Source organism: Moschus berezovskii, chromosome X (genome assembly GCF_049115385.1).
Source record: "Moschus berezovskii isolate FMDL1 chromosome X, NW_MosBer_1.0, whole genome shotgun sequence".
NCBI classification, from domain to species: Eukaryota; Metazoa; Chordata; class Mammalia; order Artiodactyla; family Moschidae; genus Moschus; species Moschus berezovskii.
The window spans coordinates 35,368,409-35,394,333 of NC_142488.1; the positions used below are offsets into that span (position 1 = coordinate 35,368,409).

The 25,925-nt window shown below is 41.1% G+C and overlaps 1 protein-coding gene and 1 pseudogene across 1 annotated transcript in view; both read right to left on the reverse strand.

Moving 5' to 3' along the window:
- PRRG1 (proline rich and Gla domain 1) overlaps positions 1-25,925 on the reverse strand; it is a 145,446-nt gene that overhangs the window by 66,007 nt on the left and 53,514 nt on the right. Inside the window, exon 2 of the mRNA XM_055437907.2 lies at positions 23,276-23,328. Coding sequence (XP_055293882.1) covers positions 23,276-23,285 — 10 coding nt within the window. The 5' untranslated portion in view covers positions 23,286-23,328. The remainder of the gene's footprint in view (positions 1-23,275; positions 23,329-25,925) is intronic.
- Positions 1,879-9,810, reverse strand: LOC129564193 (transcription factor E2F6 pseudogene; annotated as a pseudogene).

Here is a 25,925-nt window from a genome sequence, read left to right on the forward strand (position 1 = left end):
TTATAGTCCAAATCTTACATACATACATGACTACTGGAAAAAAAATAGGTTTGACTAAACGGACCTTTGTTGACAAAGTAATCTCCCTACTTTTTAATAGGCTGTCTAGGTTGGTCACAGCTTTTCTTCCAAGGAACATAAACATAATTAATGCACATAAAAGTTATGTTTATATTATAGTACATACCATTAAGTATGCAATAGCATTATATCTTTAAAAAGTAATGTACATTGTCGGGAGCCGGCAAGAGAGACCCCAGCCCTGACAAGGTCTTGGCTTGAGGAGCTGGCATGCAAGGCCATCCAAACCTCCGGGGATTTCTTGGGGCTGCCCCATCATCTACTCCCGGGCCTCCGTCTCTTCTTCTTCTGATGCTTGGTAGTCCTCTGTGCTTTCTAAGAATTCTGACTCCTGCTCAAATATCCCCCTTGAAGCCTTTGCATGGCAGCAATACAGTCCCTGAGGATGTATGGGCCCTATGAACAGGCCAGGAATGAAGAAAACATTATTACACAGAAAATCCTACCCCTTCTGGCCCTGTTGGGGTTATAATTGTCAATTTACAATTTGGAATGCTTAGGACTGCACAAAGTGCCCCTGGCATAAAACTAAGTCTGCTAACAATAGGCCTAAACACTCCACAAGCAAAATAGATATAGAGCCTTTCACGAGTTTAGAAGGGCCCCTTAGAGTGAGATCTGGAGGGAGCTCATGAGACTCTTGGCCCACATACCAGTGCTTGCTGATATGTCTCCCTGCCCCCTGTCTATGGTGTGCCTGGGAGTACACTAGAAGAAAACATAGAGATAAAGGTTGATGACAAAATGAATAAGCATATAGTATTAATGTAGAAAATTGTCTCTGCAGACGTATGGGGGTAGAGCCCAAAAAAAGATACCATGCTACCTAGGGAGTCACAAAGTCTGCCCAGAACTGAGGCTCCCAAGACAAGGCTTGTAATACACAAATAAAGCCATTTTCTCATGCCTTGTGGCCTTGATGTCTTAAAAGCCCATTGTTTGAGAGTTATGCGTGAAGGTGCTGACTGTTCTAGAAGATGGTCTATGACTGCATTCCTGGTACAATTGTATCAAGACAATCCCTCCTCCCTTTTTAGTATTGCCGGTTTTAGGGTATATAAGCACTGATGTAAAAAAAATAAAGCAGCCTTGATTCTGCACTCAACCAAGACTCGACTCGCCTTATTTTTTCTTTCTTTTCTTGCTGACGCCGCTCATCCTGAGGGTATCCCTGGACTCTGCCGAGGCTGGACCCCGGCATACATACCGTAATTAGAAAATATTTCATTGCTAAAAATGTTAACTACCACCTGACAACACAGGGTTGCCAAAAACCTTCAATTTGTAAAAACCGCAATATTTGACAAGTGCATTAATAGGAGGTATGTCTGTATTATTTTATTAAGAGGTGACCAAGCTGTCAAGATATAAATACCTATTAAGTTGTTTAGACCTAATTACTTAATAAATGGAACTATTAGGCATTTCTTTTGGCCTATGGCTGCTATGAAAAAGTCACTGCAGTAACTAAGAGTACCTTAAACTCTGCAAGTTTGTGAACCTCTGACCTAGGGGTTCTGAAGACTCGATTGGGTCTTGCCAGAGTGCTCCCATATCCATCTGGCACATTGTTTCAATGAGCTGCGAAGTTCTTTCTCTGAGAAAGGAAACTGAGCTCCATTTTGGAACTTGAAAGTTGGTGACACCTGTCACATGGGCTAGTTACTGTGGCCCTGATAAAAGTTAGCAGGAAAAGAATCCAGTGTAGTCCCCACCCCATCCAGTCACACCCCGTCAGTTGTAGGTTACCTTCAGTTTCCCCCCAATTAGCTGCTCCAGTTCTGTCAGCTTGTCTGGGAAAGAGACCAGGGAGATGAAAACTGAAATACAGGGTCACTAGGTAGCCGAAACACTGGGCAATCAGGCTTCCTGTGTTATGGAGCGAGCAGAGGGGAGTGAAGTGCTGGGTAGAAAGGTGTTCTCCTCTTTCCCTAGTCCTGCTGGTAATTACTACCAGCCCAGCCAGAGCAACCCTATGCCTCAGTTCATGAAGTGGCTCCTCTATTGTCCTTGGAACTGCTGGGTATCAGAAAGCCTGGTTTGGGTGCCCTGGTTTCAACGTAAGACTATATGCCAGCAACAACATGAAGAGCAAGAGAAAAGGGAGACTTCCTACAAATGCGCCGAGCATTCCATTATCTTTCTTCGGTGCAGAAGGCAGGATGTACTCCTCTATTTGTGGGAGAAGGTGAGTTTCACATCCTACTAATCCTTCATCTTCATCACTCCTCACAGGATGTACTCCTCTAGACTTCAGGTGCAACCCTAGAGTTCCTACATGTCCCACGGGAACAGGGCTGGTAAGGGAAGGAAGAAAGACATTCTCATATTTTCAGGGGCTGTGGTTAATTTGAGTAATGAATGTGATCTCAGTGGTATCCCAAGTTTGTTAAATGGTACCTATCAGCTACACATTTACAAAGTAAGGAAGAGGCATTAAAGCAAACAGCTACGTGAGGAAAGCAAAAACCCTAAGCTTCCCTTCCTCATCTGTACAACTGGAATAACAGCACCAACCTCAGTTATAAATGAGGTACTGGACGTAAAGTGCTTTGCTCAGAGCCTGGCAAAGACTGGAGCTCAATAAACAGGAGTATGATTTGTTGTCACTGTCCTGGTAGCAGTTATTTCATTAAAGGGAAAACGAGATTTACTTACCAAGATGATAAAAAAATACACTTAGAAAAGAAAGAATAATTGATCAAGGATAGGATTAACTTGCAGTGAGTCTATATGTTTAACTCCAGGGATGCCTGGAAGTCTGGTCCCCTTGGTCAAGTTTGGGATGAAATGTATAGGCTTTATACAATGCTGTTTAAAGCCCTTGGAGGCACTCTATACTAGCCTGTCTAGTTTATTGAAAAATGTATAGATTGATGGTTTGCACTGATGGCATGCAGCCTAATTTCAGCTATATGACCATTCAATAAAACTTGTCCTCTGGCTCCCCTGAGACCAAGATCTTGCATGTATCTTGACTGTTCACAATGAGAAGACAAGGCATGTCCGGTGTGACTAAAAATGGGCTTAGGAGCCATCTTTCTCCTGCTGCACCATACCTTCGTTGTTGTTGTTCAGTTGCTAAGTCATGTCCAACCCTTTGCGACCCTATGAACCACAGCCCCACCAGACTCCTCTGTCCATGGGATTTCCCAGGTAAGAATACTAGATTGGGTTGCCATTCCCTCCTCCAGGGGATCTTCCTGACCCAGGGATTGAACCCACGTTTCCTGCATTGGCAGGCGGATTCTTTACCACTGAGCCACCAGGGTAGCCCATACCTTTAATAATACCTTCTGAGAATCTCATAGGTCCTTTCAATTAGTGTCAAGTAGTAGCTACTTTGATAATTCATATTCTGAAGATATCATGAGATTTAAAATTTTGAGGGCTTCCCTGGTGGCTCATTGGTAAAGAATCTGCCTGCCTGTGCAGGAGACATGGATCCCTGATCTGTGACGATCCCACATGCCACAGAGCAACTAAGCCCATGTGCCACAACTAGCAAGCCAGTGCTTTAGAGCCCGGGAACCACAACTACCGAAGCCCGTGTGCCCTAGAACCCATGCTCTGCAACAAGAGAAGCCACCGCAATGAGAAGCCCATGCACCACACCTAGAGAGTAGTCCCTGATCTCCATAACTAGAGAAAAGCCTGAGAAGCAACGAAGCCCCAGCACAGCCAAAAATAAGTGAATAAATAAATAAAATTACTTTCATAAATTTCAGAAATTCTTCAGAATATAAATTATGGGCTATTTCTGGTCCTTATTTAAGAAGGACTTGATTTTATAAGAAACTCATAAGGAAGTATCCTTTACCATACCCTACATGCTTACTTTTATTAACTTCAATTTTGGTCAAATGTGTGCTGATAAGTCTGTCATCATGAGAATTTTAACAAAAGATCACAAAGAAGCTCTTAAGAAGGACTGAGAATTGAAAATCATATACATGACAGATATACATATTTAGAGAAACATGTATGAGTAGCTATAACAAAATATCCTAAATTATTTTCTACTGATATTTGGGTTATTTGATAGTTCAGGTAGCTATTCAATATCTGACATAATCCTTGTGGATATTCAGGATAGTAAGACATTATTTATGCAGAAGTCACTCAAACTCATAAACTCAGAAACAAAACACAACCAAGGTGATGCATTAGAACTTCTGTTTTACCTATAAGGGAGTCCCAGCTCCCTTAGACTTAACAAGGATTAGTTTACTCATCCCTCATCCACGAGTCTGGCTATAAGACTGGAAAGCTTCTTTCGCACATTAAAGCTGAGAAGTAGAAGGGACTAGAGGTGAGCTGAACTAGATCAACACACTGACAGCAACAAGAAGTTGGTGGGTCTGAAGAGGAAAGAGACAGGAGACCCTTTGAGGTTATTTACAAGTTTACAGAGGGCTTTTGTTTACATGATCTCATTTTACTCAGAACATTTTGCAAAGTAGAGTATTTGTCGTATTTCACAAGTAAGAAACTGCTGCTTAGAAAGGATGCTATCACCTGTGGCCATGCTTCCTTTGTTGGGTTTTGGGGACACCACCTTCTTCAGTTGTTTTTCCCCTTCCTCTCAGTATTCCCTCTCAGGAAAGGCTTTTTCTGCTGTCTTTTCCCTTAAAATAAATGTAAACTGGCCTCTCCTCTTCTCCTTCCCTCTTATTAAGTGACCTCATCCACTCTCATGTTTAGCCATCACATATAAGTGACAGCTGCCAACTCTACAACACACAGCCTGGCCCTGTCCAAGGAGCACCTGACTGATACACACACCTTCTGCTAAAACTCTCATGTTCATCACTTGTGCCCAAGGAGCACAATGAGCAGTCCCAGACTGGCAGAGGCAGTTGGCAGGGACTACTAGGAGGGAGAAGGCTGGCGTTCAGCAGAGGGGCAGGACTGGCAAAAGCCACTGGAGCTCACAGGTGTGCAATTCCTAAATGCTCAGTATTATCTTCCAATATTTTTTTATTCCTATGCTCTTTTTATACATGGTCTTAATTTCATGTTGCTTCAATTCTTTCTTTGAAAGCAAGAGAAGCTTAAGATATGAATTTGAATGACACAAGAACCTTGTATGCTACATAAGCCAAGTATTATTAGTCTAATTTTACCATTCACTGACTCACTGATTTGTTCAAACATTTATTGAGCACATTTTATGTGCCAGATGTTGGTGCAAGGCAGTGGGCTTAACAATAAGACAAAGTCCCTCAAGGAGCTCACAGTATAATGGTAAACTACTGAGTAAACTGAGGCACAGAGTGGTAAATGCCTTACCCAATGAAGTGGAAATACTAGGTACTTGGAAATGATTGACTAGAGCTGGAGAGAGGGCAGGGTACCATTAGGTCATCATAAGTAAACCCCTTTGACTGAAGAGCAAGGCTACATACAGAAACATATTACAGAATCTGCTTGCAAAAAAGGTTAAAATAGGGAACTCCCCTAGTGGTCCAGTGGTTAAGACTTTGCCTTCCAATGCAGGGGTGTGTGTTCAATCCCTGGTTGAGGAGCTAAGACCACAGAACCAAAAACATAGAACAGAAACAATACCATAACAAATTCAATAGACTTTAACAATGGTCCACAGTAAACTTTTTTTTTTTATTTTTTTAAAGGTTAAAATAATTTTCAATAGTCTTGCAAGGAATTATTAAGCCATGATCTGACGGAATTTCTACACTTGCCCCCAAAGCCTGGGGCATGCCATGGGTCTGCTCCAACACAATCAGTCTGTAGGGACCTTGAAGTCCAATTTTAGCACTGGGAACCATTGTGAAATACATTAATTAATTTCACAAACTTTAAATATACAGCATATTTATGATACCTTTACATATAGAAGTTTGGGAAAAACTCTTCTCTAACCCTCATTCAGAGAGTTCTAGTCAGTTATAAGCACCAGAGAAATTAGAGAATACGTCTCTTACTTTCTATATAGACATTATTTTGGTTGTATAAGCGTAAAAAGTCTCACTTTGAAATACTTCATAAGCAATCTAAACATTATACAAATATACACAAAGACATCATGTCCAGATGCATGCATACCCCTATCCATTGCAGACATGAACCCGTATTAAGGCAGTTTCTCTTGTGATAAAAACATCTGATCCATGCAGCAAAGGGCAGAGTCCACAAAGAGCTGTCCATCCAGCCTGCCCAACAATTTCAGTGATACTCTGTGTGATGCAGTAATTTCAGGAGGCAAGATGTCTATTTCACTGGCAAAAAACAGATAATAATAATTTTTTTTTAAAGTTGTTTTCAAATGCAGAAGCCATAATTATCCAGTAATCTAAGTAGTGAACTGCTCCAAGTTACTACTGGCCTTATTGCTATAAGGGAGAATGAGAAAGCATCGAGGATGATTTATTCCACTGAGACTCACATCTGGTGTGTAATTCACCCACCCGGATGTCCCCAAAGACTCAATACCTGGATCCTCACATGCCATTAGCCTTCACTTCAAGCAACTCTTCACTCTGCTCTGGAGGATCTTCTTTCTCAGGGTGAGGGTGTTCTGGCTGTGTGCTTTCGGACGAAGAGGTTCCTACACCATCCAATGTTTCATTACTTGAGAGATCCTGCGTCATTACACATACACAAACATCGATAGGTCCTGTAGTGCTCTTCATATGTACTGGGATAGAATCTCCTGTGGGAGGTAAAATATCCAAGGTGGTTTCCCCCGGAGCTTTAACTGCAAATACAGTCTGTTCACGGAAGACTCCAAGGCTATACATATCTTGATATGACACATATGCTAGACTTTTGTTTTCTTTGTCCTCTATTAACTCAAGCAACTGTTGAGAACAATCCATAATTAATTCATCCAGAGCTGCTTCTTTCACTGATAAGTCAAAAAGTTCCTCCTTCAGCTCCCTGTGTTCAGGCCGTATTTCCAAATTGCTAAGATCAGGTCCTATCCATTGAATGTGGTTCTTAGACTTTTTTTTAACCAGCTTGATTCCACTTAAGACACCGGTGACGTCATACATTCTTCGTTTTTGTACTCCCAGTGTTTTTGCAGCTTTAGTTAAGTTAAGAACACCTTCAGGACTAGATCTGAGAAGAGCCACAAATCTTTGAGTTAAATGATACAGGGACGAATAACACCGAGGTATCTTCGTTTTGGGGTCTTTTTTCATGGACACCTGTTGCATACTATCTTCTAAATTAATGCTTACTTTTAATGGGCGCAGGTCCTCCATGCAGATGGGGTCTTTGGATTCACCGCACACCATCTTCTCCTCCACCCGGTCCACATGCAAGCTGCACAGCTCCCAGGTAGGCTGCAGCTGACTCATGCTGCCCGGCTGGCCCTCGCCTCACACTGCACGAGCTCTCCCGCCTTCTCCCACTCAAGTCGGGCACCGCTTCCAACACACAGGTCCCGGGGGACAAGCACGAACCTGGCCCCTGTTGTGATCAGATGCTCAACGTGGCTAGGCCGGCCCTCAGACTGGCGCACCGCTGCCCCACGCCCCTGGGAGCTGGAACACTAGCGGAGAGAAAGCACGCTGGTCTATGGCACTCAGAACACGAGTCCTGCCAGCTTTACGCATGCGCGGCGCACTGCTTCTAGTGCGCATGCCTGCCGCGGCTGGCGCGTTCTGAGGCACTCAGTATGGTGTTTTACGTTTTGTTTGTTTGTTTGTTTGTTTTTTTAATAAAAAAGATCAGCCTCAGCTTTGTGGTTCAGCTGGTTAAAAAAAACCTGCCTGCAATGCGGGAGACCTGGGTTCAATCCCTGGGTTGGGAAGAGCCCCTGGAGGAGGGAATCTGGCTACCCACTCCAATATTCTGGCCCGGAGAATTCTAGGGAGTATATAGCCCATAGGGTCGCAGAGAGTTGGACATGACTGAGCGACTTTCACTTTCAGCAATCTGCAACATGTATTTATTCAAATAGAAAGTTTGTTCCTAGTCAGTGTTGTGTAAATGTTGGTGTGCCACAGACTGAAACTATATCAGGAGTCCGCATACTAAGAGGTTATTTTTCTCTTTTTTCAATAAATCTAATATCTTGTTTAGTTGTGAATTTCTCATAAAAGACTGTAAGATGCTAAGTTATCCATTTATTTGAGCCTTCTGTTGTTAGTCATATGAAAACTGCCTTTTGAGACTCTCTGGTTGAAGTCTGAGAAAGCCAGTATCTGTTCACTGCTTTCACTCACCCTGTATTGAGACAAATGAAAATTCAGGCAGAGTATGGTAGCGAGGAAGATCCTAAATTTGTAGTCAGGTATGTGGATTTCTGTCCAGCTCTGGCACTAAACTGGCTACATGATTCCACATTTGTTACCAAATTTATCTGGGCCTGTCTCCTAATTTGTTAACCTAAGGTTTATATGTATATGATTTCTTAGGTCTTTTCAGTAATAACTGTGAAATTTTATACAGTGAAATTTTATACTTGGAAAGATCTTTGTTAAGTGGGAGTAGTGTATCACATTCAAATTCTTTGGGGATATGAATATATTATTTTTCAGCCAAGCAACCACTATCCCCCAAACCAACAATAAAAACAAACAAGAAGCAAAAAATCAACAAGATACCCTCCCCTTCAAATCCTGTGCTCAGATTTATGTACTAGAAAAAAATCTTATAAAATGTCACACTCATATTTCTTTGCTTCTAAACTTTTGATACCATCATTCAGTCAGTTGTGTGAACATACAATGCCTTCAAGTTTTTTCTGCTAAAATGGGTATAAATAGGCATTTCTTATCAAAAATGGATGGACACAACTTTCCTTAGAACAACTAAGTCTCACTAGAATTCTCAAGTGACATCTCACTTCCTAAAAACCAAAATTATGCAAAATAAAAAGATCCTATTTGACTGTTGGTGGGAATGTAAATTGATACAGCCACTATGGAAGACAGTATGGAGATTCCTTTAAAAACCAGGAATAAAACTACCATGTAACCCAGCAATCCCACTACTAGGCATATATTCTGAGGAAACCACAATTGAAAAAGACACATGCACCCCAATGTTCGTTGTAGCACTATTTACAATAGCTAGGATGTGGAAGAGATCTAGATGTCCACTGACAGATGAATGGATAAAGAAACTGTGGTACATATATACAATGGAATATTACTCAGCCATAAAAAGGAATGCATTTGAGTCAGTTCTAATGAGGTTGATGAAACTAGAGCCTATTACACACAGTGAAGTAAGTCAGAAAGAGAAAAACAAATATCGTACATTAATGCATATATATGGAATCTAGAAAGAAGATACTGTTGAACCTATTTGCAGGGAAATGATGAAGACAGTCCATGGGGTCACAAAGAGTCGGACATGACTGAGCGACTGAACTGATGGAGACAGACATAGAGAACAGACTTATGGACACAGGGGCGGGGGGGTGGAGAGGGTAGGATGTATGCAGAAAGTAGCACGGAAACAAAACATTGCCATAGATAAATCAGATAGCCAGTGGGAATTTGCTATGTGACTCAGGGGGCTCAAACCAGGATTCTGTGACAACCTAGAGGGGTAGGATGGGGAGGGAGGTTCAAGAGGCAGGGGACATAGGTATACCTACGGCTGATTCATGTTGATGTTTGGCAGCAACCAACACAATTTTGTAGAGCAATTACCCTTCAATTAAAAATACATTTCAATATTTTAAAAAAAAGATCCTATTTGGATCATCTTCGTATTACTGAAAAAAAAAAGTTACTCAGTCATGTCTGACTCTTTGCGACCCCATGGACTATACAGTCCATGGAATTCACCAGGCCAGAATACTGGAGTGGGTAGCCTTTCCCTTCTCCAGGGGATTTTCCCAACCCAGGGATCAAACTCAGGTCTCCCACATTGCAGGCGAATTCTTTACCAGCTAAGCCAAAAGGGGAGCCCTCCTATTACTTAGGGAAGTGGGAAAAAGATTATTTCTCAAATGTATTTCACCACTGTAAACTATCTGTGGAAATTAAAAGGCTATTTTTTTCATAGAAGGTAGGTTTATAATTCAGAATTTGTTGTACAGTGGTGCTCATGTGCCCATACAGGTTGTCACAAACTTACAACTTAGTTAGAATGGCATGTAGTATACATTTTCACAGGAATTAGGAAGTGGAAACCCACTCAGGAACTGAAACATTTAAAATATAATTAAATGTTATAGGACTGAGAGTGGGGCATCTCAGGGTTTGAGAGAAGTAACTGTTGTACCTTTAATATCCTGAACCTGCTTCTTAAGGACAATGTAGTGGTTATGATCCCTATCTAAGACTTCCAAAAAAAGACATCTTTGTGCTATCAGAGGTATGTAATGAAATGCCAGATAATAACAGGCAGGTTTCTAGGAATAAGTGTGGAGAAAAAGCCAGAAACGGATTTCTATAAGACTGAAGACTAAAGAGGTAATGTATGTCTATAAAGTCAATAGATCCCTTTCCCCATGAGGAGGGATCTATTACTAATTCAATATGGTTTACTTAAAAGCCAAATTTTACATCATATATTCAGATGTCTCTTGTCTAATGATTTTACGCTTTGTAAGGAATAATTAGATACAGAGAAATTATCTAATAGATTCTCCCACAAGGGAAGGTAAAATGCAAAAATTTTCTTTGAAGGAGTTTTACAATAACTCCTTATCAAAAAATACTTTATGAAATGGTAGATGACAGCAATCAAGTTACTAGCAATTACAACAACTGCTTAAATGTATGGTACTTTAACATGTGATATTTATGAATGAGTCATGCCTTACCCATAGGAAGCAAACAAATATGGGGTTAGAAAATGATCTAATTTGCACAACATTAAGCACACAATCAGGTAGAATCATGAAAACAAGGGAATTCCCAAGATAGGTATTTCCCATCACTAGTGCCTCAACTCTCATCAACAAGAAGATCATTTGTCTTAGAGTTTATAGTTGCTACAACCACAAAACTTTGTGTTAGTTTACGAATCCGAATTACACTGATTCTGGTTACACTGGATCCGTCCCATTTGGAAGAATACAGAAACAACTATAACAATCACCATTAAATGGGCTGGGGTGGGCAGGGTAAGGCATGTAGTGAAACTCAGCAAACATGAAACATAGCTTTAAATATATAACTGTTACAGTGAATGCTTTACACTCTGTCAACATAGACAGTATGGTATTATCTATGGGATAGTTAACTGTAATCTAGATGCTAGGAGTGAATGATTGCCCTAATACATACTACATTTAATCAAAAAGTCTCATATCAGAGATGGTTGTTCAGAGAACATGCAAAGCTAGTGGTCAGCTATCTTTCTGTTATGCACAACAGCACAGCAGAATGGATTTCAGAAACGGAATCTCACTGACAAATTAGTACTTTTATTAATTAGCACACAGATTTCAGAAAGGACTTTTTGCTGGTGAAATCAGTGTTGTTTATATGTGAATTTGCTCTAGAAATGATGTTGATAGAATTCAAACTTCCGCTTGTTCTGTCTGAAGGGGAGAGGAACACTCACCAGTATTCCCTCTTCTTTGACTTCTCTCCTAGTGGCTCCTCAGGGACCCCTGTAGAAAACCTGGGGCTTCACTGAGCACACTGAAACCATGGATCCATCTCAATCCCTTCATTTTGCTAACAAGAAAAGGGAAATCCAGGCTAAATGACTTATCTAAGGACTCAGCTGCTTGATTCTAGGACCAACACTACATCTTGATTTCTAGAACCATAATGGAAGCAAATTTCACATACTAAGGTATGGGGGAATCATTCTGGCTTATATATGATTATCAAAGTTTATGCTAACTAAAACAGCCTGTTTGTGGCCTATCAAACAAACACCCTACATCTGCCTTGATCCATAAAGAAAAGTGTGCATTCACCAGAAGTAAAAAACATCTATGTTAAAAATAAACATTAAATGCTTCCCTTCCTGGGCTGCCAACGGTGGTGCTCCTTCAATGATGAGACGCCCTTCCCAGGTACCAAGGCTATACTGACTCCTGTGTACATGCTGATTTGTTATTGTTGTTTCGAAATCTTGAAGGAATGGATCCCTGACTTCTTGTCAGGAAAAAAAAACAAAAATGGTATTTTTTGTTCTGACAAGATACAACTTGTCAGATACTGTGATACTGTGCTGTGGAGAAGGAGATGGCAGCCCACTCCAGTATTCTTGCCTGGTGAATCCCATGGACAGAGGAGCCTGGTGGGCTACAGTCCATGGGGTCGCAAACGAGTTGGGCACGACTGAGCGACTAAACAACCACCACCCCCACACACAGCAGAGTGAGCTGCTAGAAACAAACCTCAGCATCTAACTTTCCTCCTGCAAATTCTTCAGTGGCTTCCAGCTGCTTTTGGAAGAAAGTCCTAAATCTAAAGACCTTTCATAAATCAGCCTCCACCTCGCATCACCCCTCTTCATTCCCTGTGTCCCAGTCACATTGGCTGGCTTTCTGTTTATTAAATATCTTCCTGCTTCAGAGCCGGCACACAGCCTGTTCTCTCTGCTTGCAACACTCTTCCATTTCCCACTGTGCTAATCTTAAGTGTTTCTTCTTCACAGAGAACTTTTCTGGTTTCTCCATGGAGGTCAAGACTTTCTGTTAAATCTTCTCTTAGCACCAGGCCCATTTCAGAGCACTTACTGCCACAGTAATGGAAAAATTATGGATGTTAATTGGCTGATGGGCTGCTAGACTGTAAGCTCATGAGGGCAGGTGTCATGTCCATCTTGTTCACTGCTGTGTTCCCAGTGTTGGGCACACAGTTGCTACTCAATAAATTCTGATTGAATGGAAAAAAAAAAACACTGTGCTGAAAACTCCAGCGTAACTTCTCCAGCGTAAGTTCCTCAGAGTAATCTGAGACACTGTCTCCTGGGCTATCGTCCTTGTTGTTCAGATGCCCAGTCAGGTCCAACTCTTTGCAACCCCATGAACTGCAGCACATCAGGCCTCCCCGTCCCTCATCATCTCCCAAAGTTTGCCCAAGTTCATGTACACTGCATCAGTGATGCCATCCAACCATCTCATCCTTTGTCATCCCCTTCTCCTTCTGCCCTCTATCTTTCCCAGCATCAGGGACTTTTCCAATGAGTAGGCTGGTCGTGCCAGGTGACCAAAATACTGGCGCTTCAGTTTCCTTTGTTTGGCTTCCTTAATCCTTAGTTTGGCTCAAACAAAATTCCTTTCTATTCCTATCATCAATTGGTTTACTGATCATTTCTGTTGACAACCATATACATTTGTCCCCCAACAGCCATGGAGGATTGATTCCAGGCCCCCCTGTGGATACCAAATTCTGCAGGTGCTCAAGTCCCTTATGTGAAATGGCATGCATGCTCAGTCGCTTCAGTTGTGTCCAATTCTTTGCAGCTTCAAGGACTGCAGCCCTCCAGGCTCCTCTGTCCATGGGATTCTCCAAGCAAGAATACTGACCGATTCATGTCAATGTATGGCAAAACCAATAAATATTGTAAAGTTAAAAAAAAAGAAATAAAAGAGATCAATAAAGATTTTAAAAATTACATAAAATGTGGAAAAAAAAAAAGAATACTGGAGTGGGTTGCCATGACCTTCTCCAGGAGATCTTCCTGACCCAGGGATCAAACCCATGTCTCCTACATTACAGGCAGATTCTTTACCATCTGAGCCACCAGGGAGGCCCAGTGCAATGTAAATGATACATAAATAGTTGGAAACACAACGTAAATTCTCTGTGAACAGTTGATGGCATGCAGCAAATTCAGGTTTTGCTTTCTTGAACTTTCTGAAAGTTTTACTTTTTCCCAGTATTTCTGATCCTTAGTGGATTGAATCCATGGTTGTGGAACCTGAAGATAACTGAAGACACAGAGTGCTGACTCTAATGCTCTTGAGACTCAAATTACTTCTATGAAAATCACAATGGTGTTGTTTGACTTATCTCTAAACGTTTCCTGTCCTTTATTCTTGGCTTCCCTGCTGGTAAAGAATCCACCTGCAATGCAGGAGACCTGGGTTCGATCCCTGGGTTGGGAAGATCCCTGGAGAATGGAAAGGCTACCCACTCCAGTATTCTGGCCTAGAGAATTCCATGGACTGTATAGTCCAGGGGGTCACAAAGAGTCAGACATGACTGAGTGACTTTCACTATCACTATCCTTCATTCTAAATCAGTGGTTTTCTATCTTGGGTGATGTTGCACCCCAAGGAACATCTGGTGATGTCTGAATATATTTTTTAAAAATTAAAAAAAATTACTTATTTGTCTGTGCTGAGTATCAGTTGCAGCACACAGGCACTTCCTTGTGTCATGTGAGATTCTCTTTTGAGGCATATGGGCTTAGTTGCTCCGTGGCATGTGGGGGTCTTTGTTCCCCAGCTAGGGATTGAAATTTGCATTGCAAGGTGGTTTCTCAACCCTGGACCACCTGGGTAGTACCTGGATACATTTTTGATTCTCACAACTTGGAGAAGTAGGTGCAACTAGTGGGGAGAAGCGAAGGATGCTGCTGAACATCTTACAATGCACAGGTCAGCCTCCACAACAAAGACGTATCTGGTCCCAAATGTTGAGAGTTACTCCTACAAATCTGGCCCAAAGAATTGAGAACACTCAAACAAAAACTTGTACTTCAAGGTTCACAGGAGCACTATTTCCAATTAGCCAAAGGGTGGAAACATCCAAATGTCCACCAACTGATAAATGACTCATCAAATTGTAATACATTCATATAATGGGATATTATTCAGCCATAAAAAAGAATAAGGTACTAATACAACATGGATAAATCTATAAAAACATTATGCCAAGTGAAAAAAGCCAGACACCAAAAAGCACATATTACAGTATTCCATTTATATGAAATATCCATGATAGATAAATCCATAGAGCTAGAAATCAGCTAACAGGTTGCCAGGACCTGGGAGAGTGCAAAATAGAGATTGACTGTTTAATGGGTAGAGAAGGTCTCCCTTGGAGGTGATGGAAATGTTTTGGTACCAGAGTTACAAAATATTGTGCATGTACTAAATACCACTAAATTGTACAGTTTAAAATGGTGAATTCTGGGCTTCCCTGGTGGCTCAGTGGTAAAGAATCCACATGCCAATGTAGGAGACATGGGTTCAATCCCTGATTAGGGAAGATCCCACATGCCACAGAACAACTAAGCCTGTGTGCCACAATAATTACTGAGCCAGTGTTGTAAAGCCCATGAGTTGCAACTACTGAAACCCGTGCATCCGAGAGTCCATACTCTACAAGAGAAGCTCCACAATGAGAAACTTGCTCACCACAACTAGAGAGTAGCTCCTGTTCAATACAACTAGAGCAAAGCCCATACAGCAGCAAAGACTTAGGACAGCCAAAACTAAATAACTAAAATTATGTTTTTTCAAAAAGAGTCAATTCTATGTTATGTGAATTTTTTTGCCTATATTATGTATTCTGCCTCAAATTTTTAAAATGTCAACAGTGCTAGGGTTAAGAAGCCATTCTAAACTTATGTACTGAAGTTATTCTCTTCTTCAATAGGTAAAAGGCAGAGAGGATTGTATCAAAGACAAAAAGCATCAAGCACTATAATGAGTTTTTTTTTTTTAAGGCAGTCTGAACCTCACATAGTAAGCTCATGTTTTTTTTTTTCTAATGGGAAAATCTTGCCAGGAAAAAAATAATGGCTGTTGCCAGTTCCAAGTAGATTTGTTTTACTGTTACAAAATTATGAAGCTAGATAAGGATTTATAATAAATTGGTGACATCATCTGAACTACACAGGCATGAATATGCTACCATAATAGCGAGACTCTCAGATTTAATATAGACCAGAAAATGAAATAACTGTCTTTGAATGTGTGCCTTCACTTGAACTATAAACCTGGGAGCTGTCAAATAAAATTAGGCAGTACATTATTAAACAGTCACTTTACAAGCCTTGTCAGTTTGAACACACATTCCCTGTTTGAAAATATGGAGCTGTATAAGGAGATCCAACCAGTCCATTCTAGAGGAGATCAATCCTGGGTGTTCACTGGAAGGACTGATGCTAAACCTGAAACTCCAATACTTTGGCCACCTCATGCGATGAGTTGACTCACTTGAAAAGACTCTGATGCTGGGAGGGATTGGGGGCGGGAGGAGACAGGGACGACAGAGAATGAGATGGCTGGATGGCATCACCGACTCAGTGGACATGAGTTTGAGTGAACTCTGGGAGCTGGTGATGGACAGGGAGGCCTGGCGTGCTGATTCATGGGGTCGCAAAGAGTCAGACACGACTGAGCGACTGAACTAAACTGAACTGAACTGATGGCTTGAATTAAAGCTGAGGATTGACCTCAACTGAGCACTAATTCAGCAGTGACTCAAAGAACTTAGAAATTTACTCTAGTAGCTATGAACCATCTTTCCTTCCATTAAGTCTTGGTAAGTGGAGGGGATATGTTTGGGTTCTTTGAAGTAAAGGAGCAAAGGGAATGATGCTGCTATGATTTAATCAGTTCAGTTCAGTCACTCAGTCGTGTCTGACTCTTTGCGACCCCCATGGACTACAGCATGCCAGGCTTCCCAGTCCATCAGCAACTCCCGGAGCTTGCTCAAACTCATGTCCATCGAATCAGTGATGTTAACCATCTCATCTTCTGTCTTCCCCTTCTATTCCTGCCTTCAATCTTTCCCAGCATCAGGGTCTTTTCCAATGAGTCAGTTCTTCACATCAGGTGGCCAAGGTATTGGCGATTCAGCTTCAGCATCAGTCCTTCCAATGAATATTCAAGACTGATTTCCTTTAGGATAGACTGGTTGGATCTCCTCACAGTCCAAGGGACTCTCAAGAGTCTTCTCCAGCATCACACTTCAAAAACCATCAATTCTTTAACACTCAGCTTTCTTTATATTCCAATTCTCATATCCATACATGACTACTGGAAAAACCATAGCTTTGACTAGATGGACCTTGGTTGGCAAAGTAATATGTCTGCTTTTTAGTATGCTGTCTAGGTTGGTCATAGCTTTTCTTCTAAGGAGGAAGCATCTTTTCATTTCATAGCTGCAGTCACCATCTGCAGTGATTTTGGAGCCCCCCAAAATAAAGTCTCCATTGTTTCCCCATCTATTTGCCATGAAGTGTTGGGACTGGATGCCATGATCTTAGTTTTCTGAATGTTGAGTTTTAAGCCAACTTTTTCACTCTCCTCTTTCACTTTCATCAAGAGGCTCTTTAGTTCTTCTTTGCTTTTTGCCATAAGGGTGGTGTCATCTGCGAATCTGAGGTTACTGGTATTTCTCCCAACAATCTTGATTCCAGCTTGAGTTGGAATCAATAATTTTATGTTAATTATTCTCCAAAAATATAACCTGTATGTCTGTTATCATTCAGCAATTCCAGATATTGTTTTCTATACGACAAAGCAAAATAAAGCTGTTTGAAGATTCATGGGTAAATATTATTCTTATTTTGTAAAAGAGGAGTAGGAACATCTTGTAGTGTGCTATTATTGAGAAGCCAAGATGAATTTCTTTCACAAGCTTTGTTATTATGGTAAAGATGTGAAATTAGCCATCATAACTGCCTATTAGAGTAATAAATACCATAAATTGCTGCTATAGTACTTAAAATATGCAGTAAGAGAAGTGTGTTCTGACATAGAAAAAAATTTGATGGAAAATAGATATGACTAAAAATCAAATTCTACTCAAACACTGTAACAAAAACAACAACCCTCAAATTTTTTAGCAAGAAAACTCCCAAGAAATTGCTTTGTGGAGTACTGAGACCTTTGTCATTTTATCATGAATGAACCAGTTATTCAGCGGCCAGGGTGGGGGGGCAGAGAGGATGAAAAGGTAGGATAAAGTTTTAACGTCTATCTGAAGATGACTACAGATACTTCTGGTACATAATATCTGGTAAGCCTAAACGTGCACCTTTGTAAAATTCTCATATTTTCTTTGTGAAAATGTTAATTCTCTACTAAAATCTGACACATAATTTAATTTATACATGCTGTTCTTTTTTTGTAACAGCATCTTTCCTTGTTGACTATGTACTTTTCTGGTGTTCCATAGTGTATTGTATTCTCTGTGTTATGAAAAACCACAGAGATAAAACCTATAGATCAAGAAAGGTGACTTTCACCACGGAACTGGTGTCTTAGGCCCCTTACTTTGTGGACTTCCCACTGTGTGTTGTGTACAGCAAGCTTCTGAGATGAGTTTCTTGTTACTTTAACTTGGTGACTGCCAGTCAGTGCTGCTGCCTTTGAGTCACCGCAGCCAGGGACCACTGCTGCTCAGAGGATTTTGATATTTGAGGCACTCTACTATGTGACACAGCTGTTTTAGCTGTTACCATAAATGAGGATGAACACTGAGCCATTTCTCTTTTCCTCTCTTCCCACCCCCACACCACACTGTGAGAACATAGTTTTAAGAAAACATTTTCTTTCACACCATAAGATAGTTCCTAAGTTTTTAATAGACTTTATACACAGCTGATGACTATGGTGCTCAGAATACAGTTTATTGGAAGAAAATGGAAACTGCCTATGACATAAAGAGACCTAGGTTTGCCTTCTGACTTTTCATTTATAAACAGCAGACTTTAGATAAGACTTTCTCTCCTGACTCTTTGTTTTATAATACATAAAATGAAGATAATAATCCATATTTATACTACAGGGTTCTCTTACAACTCAAGTAAGATAATGGAGAAATATCTATGAGTTATAAACTCTACAGATACTTGTTAATACCAAAATAATTATATATTTATAAGAATCATAAAAACTAAACCCTACTTAAATACTAAATCTCTATATGGTAAATGGAATTTCAATGCCACATACAATGGACACTGCTGATGGTCTACTGAGAAATGAGTCACACAAGTCTGTTCTCATTCCCTCCACCATTTGTAAGACTATGAATTTTTCCATATCATGTAAGCAAAAGGATTCCTCTAACACATCTATAAATAATTTCTTCATCCAATATGAAAGAATACTAAAAGAAGTTGACATCAATTTAATTTTTCATCTATACTGTATGGTTTCCCAGCTGTGTTCTGTTTTCGTGGCTCCCTAATGAGACCAATGACATGTCTTTTTGATATTTTCCTCTGCTGTCCCTTTGTATGACACATTGAGCTATGTTTGTGAGAACCTTTGCCAAAGCCAGTAAAAACTTCATTGTACACAGCCAGAAAAAAAAAAAAAAAAAAAGAGCTCACAGTAGCATCTTTTTTTTCCCCCTCACTAACAGAGTCAGCAATTAGCAAGTATAATCAGACAAACTAAAGCTTAGAATGTCAAGGATAGATTCTTTGCGATTCAGGATGTTAAGGATGTTTTCAAAGTGCTCACACAAATAGTCAAAATGCTGCTATGTGTTACAAGCTGCCATGTGTTTGTAAAAGTAGCGTTTTGGGAAGTGCTTCTCTTATCTCATCTCCAGGTTGGAAACCTCCCCATCTTTGCAGATTACACTAACAAGCCGTATCCTTTAGCAAGAACTCTATTAACTGCCTAACCATTTAAACGGACACTTGCTGAGGCATCTTTTAAAGCAAGCACTTATTGATAATGATTTGATGACTATTCTAAAAAGGAAGAAGGGAAACAAGGAGGAGTATGTTGCCCTGTCTCAGTGCGGCTCTCTTCACTACAGGGCCATGATGAAAACCAAGAATCACAGCATTCTCCAAATCCACTTGAAGCTTGAAAGAAAGTGAAAATCAAACCATGATTCCAGTTACTCTGGAAAGTTCTGCTGATAGTTGATGCTGGAGTTAGGACCTGGCATAGATTAGTTTTAGAACTTTGACCATTTAAAAAAAAATGTATTCAGGTTTTAAAATTTTCAAAACTATCAGAGATAGGTATCTTTTGGACAGAACCAGAATCCCTGAGGGAGTGCTGGAGAAAACACACAAAAGCTGACTCATCAAGGTTCAGGAAGATATTTTCCATCTATAATCCTTGGGGCTGCCTACCAGGGCCCAGACTGGTGTGGGGTGAGAAAGATGCCTAGAACATAAACATAAGGAAGCATTCTATCTCCAGCACACCCTAGTCCCAGTCTTCCTGCCTACAGAGGCATCTGATCAAATAACTTCATTTTAACTACTGAAAGACAGAACCAATGGAGAGCTACGTCTTCAACAAGGACAGCAATGAGCAGAGACCTCTGCATTCTTCCATTATACATTAGGGTTTTCAACATGCTTTCATATATATTCTCACATTATGCCAGCCACAACCTTCTGAGGCTAACAGTGTACTATGTTATTAATACCACCACAGAGATGAACAGTCAAGGCTTTGGCATAGTCAAGAAAGCCTAAGTAGATGTTTTTCTGGAACTCTCTTTCTTTTTCAGTGACGTAGCAGATGTTGGCAATTTGATCTCTGGTTCCTCTGCCTTTTCTAAATCCAGCTTGCATATCTGGAAGTTCATGGTTCACTTACTGTTGAAGCCTGGCTTGGAGCATTTTGAGCATTACTTTGCTAGTGTGTGAGATGAGTGCAATGGTGCAGTAGTTTAAACATTGTTTGGCATTGCCCTTCATTGGGATTGGAATGAAAACTGACCTTTTCCAGTCCTGTGGCCACTGCTACATTTTCCAAATTTGCTGGCATATTGAGTGCAGAATTTTCACAGCATCATCTTTTAGGATTTGAAATAGCTCAACTGCAATTCCATCATCTCCACTAACTTTGTTTGTAGTGATGCTTCCTAAGGCCCACTTGACTTCGCATTCCAGGATGTCTGGCTGTAGGTGAGTGATCACACCATTGTGGTTATCTGAGTCATTAAGATGTTTTTTGTATAGTTCTTCTGTGTATTCCTGCCACCTCTTCTTAATATCTTCAGCTTCTGTTAGGTCCATACCATTTCTGTCCTTTATCGAGTCCATCTTTGCATGAAATGTTCCCTTCGTATCTCTAATTTTCTTGGAGAGATCTCTAGTCTTTCCCATCCTATTGTTTTCTTCTATTTCTTTGCACTGATCACTGATGAATGCGTTTTTATCTCTCCTTTCTATTCTTTGGAACTCTGCATTCAGATAGGTATATCTTTCTTTTTCTCCTTTGCTTTTAGCTTCTCTTCTTTTCTCAGCTATTTCTAAGGCCTCCTCAGACATCCATTTTGCCTTTTTGCATTTCTTTTTCTTGGGGATGGATTTGATTACTGTCTCCTGTACAACGTCACAAACGTCCGTCCATAGTTCTTCAGGCACTCTGTCTATCACATCTAATCCCGTGAATCTATTTGTCACTTTCACTGTATAATCATAAGGGATTTGACTTAGGTCATACCTGAGTGATCTAATGGTTTTCCCTACTTTCTTCAATTTAAGTCTGAATTTTGCAATAAGGAGTTCATGATCTGAGACACAGTCAGCTCCTGGTCTTGTTTTTGCTGACTATACCAAACCACCTTACCTGCCTCCTGAGAAATCTGTATGCAGGTCAAGAAGCAACAGTTAGAACTGGACATGGAACAAAAGACTGGTTCCAAATCAGGAAAGGAGTACATCAAGTCTGTATATTGTACTCTGCTTATTTAACTTATATGCAGAGTACATCTGCGAAATGCTGGGCTGGATTAAACACAAGCTAGAATCAAGACTGCTGGGTGAAATATCAATAACCTCAGATATGCAAATGACACCACCCTTATGGCAGAAAGTGAAGAAGAACTTAAGAGCCTCTTGATGACAGTGAAAGAAGAGAGTGAAAAAGCTGGCTTAAAACTCAACATTCAGAAAACTAAAATCATGGCATCTGGTCCCATCACTTCATGGCAAATAGATGGGGAAACAATGGAAACAGTGAGAGAGTTTATTTTGGGGGGCTCCAAAATCACTGCAGATGGTGATTGCATCCATGAAATGAAAAGACGCTTCGTCCTTAGAAGAAAAACTATGACCAACCTAGACAGCATACTAAAAAGTGGACATATTACTTTGCCAACCAAGGTCCATCTAGTCAAAGCTATGGTTTTTCCAGTAGTCATGTATGGATGTAAGAGTTGGACTATAAAGAAACGTGAGTGCCAAAGAATTGATGGTTTTTGAAGTGTGGTGTTGGAGAAGACTCTTGAGAGTCCCTTGGACTGTAAGGAGATTCAACCAGTCTATCCTAAAGGAAATCAGTCCTGAATATTCATCGGAAGGACTGATGCTGAGCTGAAACACCAATACTTTGGCCACCTGATATGAATAACTGACTCATTGGAAAAGATCCTGATGCTGGGAAAGATTGAAGGTAGGAAGAGAAGGGGACGACAGAGGATGAGATGGTTGAATGGCATCACCAACTCGATAGGCATGAGTTTGAGTAAGCTCTGGGAGTTGGTGATGGACAGGGAGGCCTGGCATACTGCAGTTCATGGGGTCACAGAGTTGGACACAACTAAGCAACTGAACTGAACAGAGATTAACAAACAAGTTTAGAGCAATGGCAGGATTTGATCAAAACAATAGAGGTAGAACTTGAATTCAGGACTCTGACTCTCTGCCAAGTACTCTTCTCATTATACTACCCAACATCAACTCTTCATTTGAGGTCCTTTATAACATCAGATTTCATTACCTATATTGATTAGAATTTATCATCAAGTCACTGCAGTGGCTAGTTAACAAAGAAATAACCTTAAATTTGTCTGTTGTCAACTGCTCATATAACAGCCTTATGAGAAATGAAAAACGGACAAAAAGAATTCATCTAATGGGTCTTAATTCCAGTCTTTAACACTTTACAAGCAACCAAAGCCATTTAAGTCAACCTCACCGGTGATTTTTTTTCCTACTATCATTAGTTGCATAGTACAATCATATTTTTCTTTATGTTATTATCAATAAGGCCTTAGAAATCATTAGCAGCATATGGGTAACTTTGCTAAGAGATGTAAAGAAGCAGAGATTAGGGCAGGTTTATATAATATCAAGTTTGAGCCTTCTCTCCCTGTACTAAGAGATGTTCAGAAAAGAGTGGAGGGTGGCGGGGTGGTACAGGGGCGGTGGTAGGGGAAGACCTTTTCCAGTGAGCAACCTGTCTCTGCACAGCACTGCTTCAGACAAAGCCTTTCTAACACTAACCAGAAACACAATTTAGTTGTCCACAAGAGAAAAAAAAAAACTTTGAGTTGCAAATCTAATTTCCTGTATATAGTGGATTACTGTAGAGAGAATCTAAATTATTTAAAAGTGAAGACAGACTTACTTCTCCCCATGTTTTCCTGTGGTCTCCGGTAGATCCTTGGATGATGAGTCCCTCTGCAAAACACAGCACACACAGTCAGATTCAAGTTCCATTAAAATTGATGTTGTCAACATGAGCGTTTCATTTCATTGCTTTCCAGTCTTGCCCCCTTATATAAATAAAGCTGATATCTAACCTCAGAAGATGGAAACATAGTATTCTGGAACACATGGGCTCCATATCAGTTGGCTATGACCTTGTTTATCTGGCATTAGTTTCTGCCCTTGCCAAATAAAAGTCATCAAATTGGTCACATGCTTCTCTCATAGGAAAGCAGTGATATCAACAAAAAAAAGGTGGATAAAAATGCCAAAAGGCTCAATTTTAATAACAAGGCTAGCGTGTTATTAGCCTGCCTATCCCTGGTTTCTCTTCAGTGTCACTCTGTGACAAATCCAATACCCTTTAGTGTGTAACATTTTCCTGAATGGTGTCAAACAGCAGTACCTCTAATCAAATTATCCCTCCAGCAAAGCAGCCCACAGAGTCACTACCAGTAAACAGCATGAATCAATAATAACTATGAGCTACTGACAACAGAAACTTCGGAGGAGAAAAATACATACTGCAAATGCAGGTATGCATGGAGAAGCAGCGATTCTGTTTCTTTAGGAAAATATACACACAGAAGCTAATTTATACCACAATGAATTCATTTTCTTACAGGGTTTAATCACAAAACTACCACACATCTACTGTTCATGTGTCACATTCCCAATATGGAGCTAAGCACCAGAGAGGCACAATTATAAGACGTAATTTATCACTATGTTAAGGAATATATAACCTGCTTAAGTCAAACATATAGAGGAGAGTAATGTCATCAACCTGGCCACATATGTCATTCCCAATTTCAGTTCCCCTCACAAGAAGACCCACTAGCAACTATGCACAGAAAATATGCATATGCCCATTGTGAAGATGCTAGGCTGAAGCACCCTGCTGGACAACAGAGACTGAGCAGGTCCACATGAGAAGCGAGAATGGACTGGATCCACCCTGACCACATCACCCTCCTCCCTGGAGGGAGGAGAGGAATATGGATTCCTTACTGGGAAAAGAGAGCCAAAGGGAGGCATCCAGCTCCCCTACCATATAGGACACTTCCCAGGAGGCCCACTCAGGTCTTGTCTAATGAAGATCACTGGAGCAATCTGCTGCTTGACTACTGGGAATTGGAAAGAGATGGTGAAGGGGGCAGGGCTCAAAGCAAACAGTGCTCAGGCCTTGGCAAATGGCATTTCTGCTCACATCCATGCCTTAGCAAAGATCCTGGCCAGCAGATCTGGCCATCTGCAGAGCTAAGCAGGTGGCCCCTTCTGACTAGAGAGCTCAGGTGGTAGTTCTACTTGATCTGGATCTACAATCAGTGGAGCTTCTTCTACCATCCAGCCCATGAAGGCAAGCAAATGCCTAGTCCTGCTGAAGTGCTGAGCATAGGCTCCAGTTTCTCCTTCCAGGAAGCCTGGTTGGGGAACCAGAGCAGCCATGAGCTCATCTTATAGACCCAATTGGTCAGACAGCCAAGCTAGTAGTCCTGCCCAATTGCTGAGCATAACCACTGGCCCCGCAAAACCAGGGAGCTGGAACAGTGACCCTGGGAAACAGGAGAATCCAGCCTATGGGACTGCTAGAGAGGCAGAGCAGAGCCTACACTCCCAACTCAGCCATGGAGCCTAGCCTTACAACCCTGATAAGCAGAGGAGCCCAGCCTATGGCCCTGCTCACTTGCTGGAAACAGCCTGTGGTCTTGCCCATGCAGGAAGCCCAGCTAGTAATCTTGCCCAATGAAAAAGGGTAGCCTGTGGTCCCACCCAACAAGGAAGTTCAGCAGCATGCAGCCTTGTTCAACTTCATGGCAGTGTCTGTGGCCCCACCTAATCCTGAAGCACAACCTGAAGCCATGTGAAAACACTCTGTCCTGCCTGGGGCCCTGCTTAAACATAAAATCCAGCCAGCAGTACCACTGGGTTGTGGAGTGCAGTCTGAGATCCCACACAACAAGGCGTGACTACTGAACCAACCCATAGTCCTGCTCAAACATGGAACTGAACCCGTGGCACCACCCTACCAACAAACACAGTCTGGGACCTTACCCAACTGGAGGTGATATCAGAACTCAGTTAGTGGTCCCATCTCACTGCTGAGCAAAACCAGTAGCCTCACCCAAACAGCGAGATGGTCACCTAGTAGTTCTGCTTGAACATGGAGCCCAGCCAATAGGCCTACCCAACAGTGGAGCCCAGTCAGTGGCATTTCCCCCAACCTCAGAGTATAGGCAATGGCCTCACCCAATAAGACTCCAAGTGCAAGCCCTGCTGACTGTGGAAGCTACCAGCTGACCCGTCCAGCAGCTGAAAGCTATCATGAGCGGTGAAGGTCTTTCTCTACAGAAGTGAACCTGTAAAGTCTGGAGGAGGAAACTGCTTAAACAAATGCACAGATACCAATGCAAGGAATCATGAAACAAACAGGTGAACATGACATCACCAAAAGAAATGAAAAGTTACAACAACTGACCCTAATGAAACAGAGGTCTATAAGTTGTCTGAAAAAGAATTCAGAAAAATACTCTTAAAGAACTTTCAGTGAACTACAAGAACACATTGAC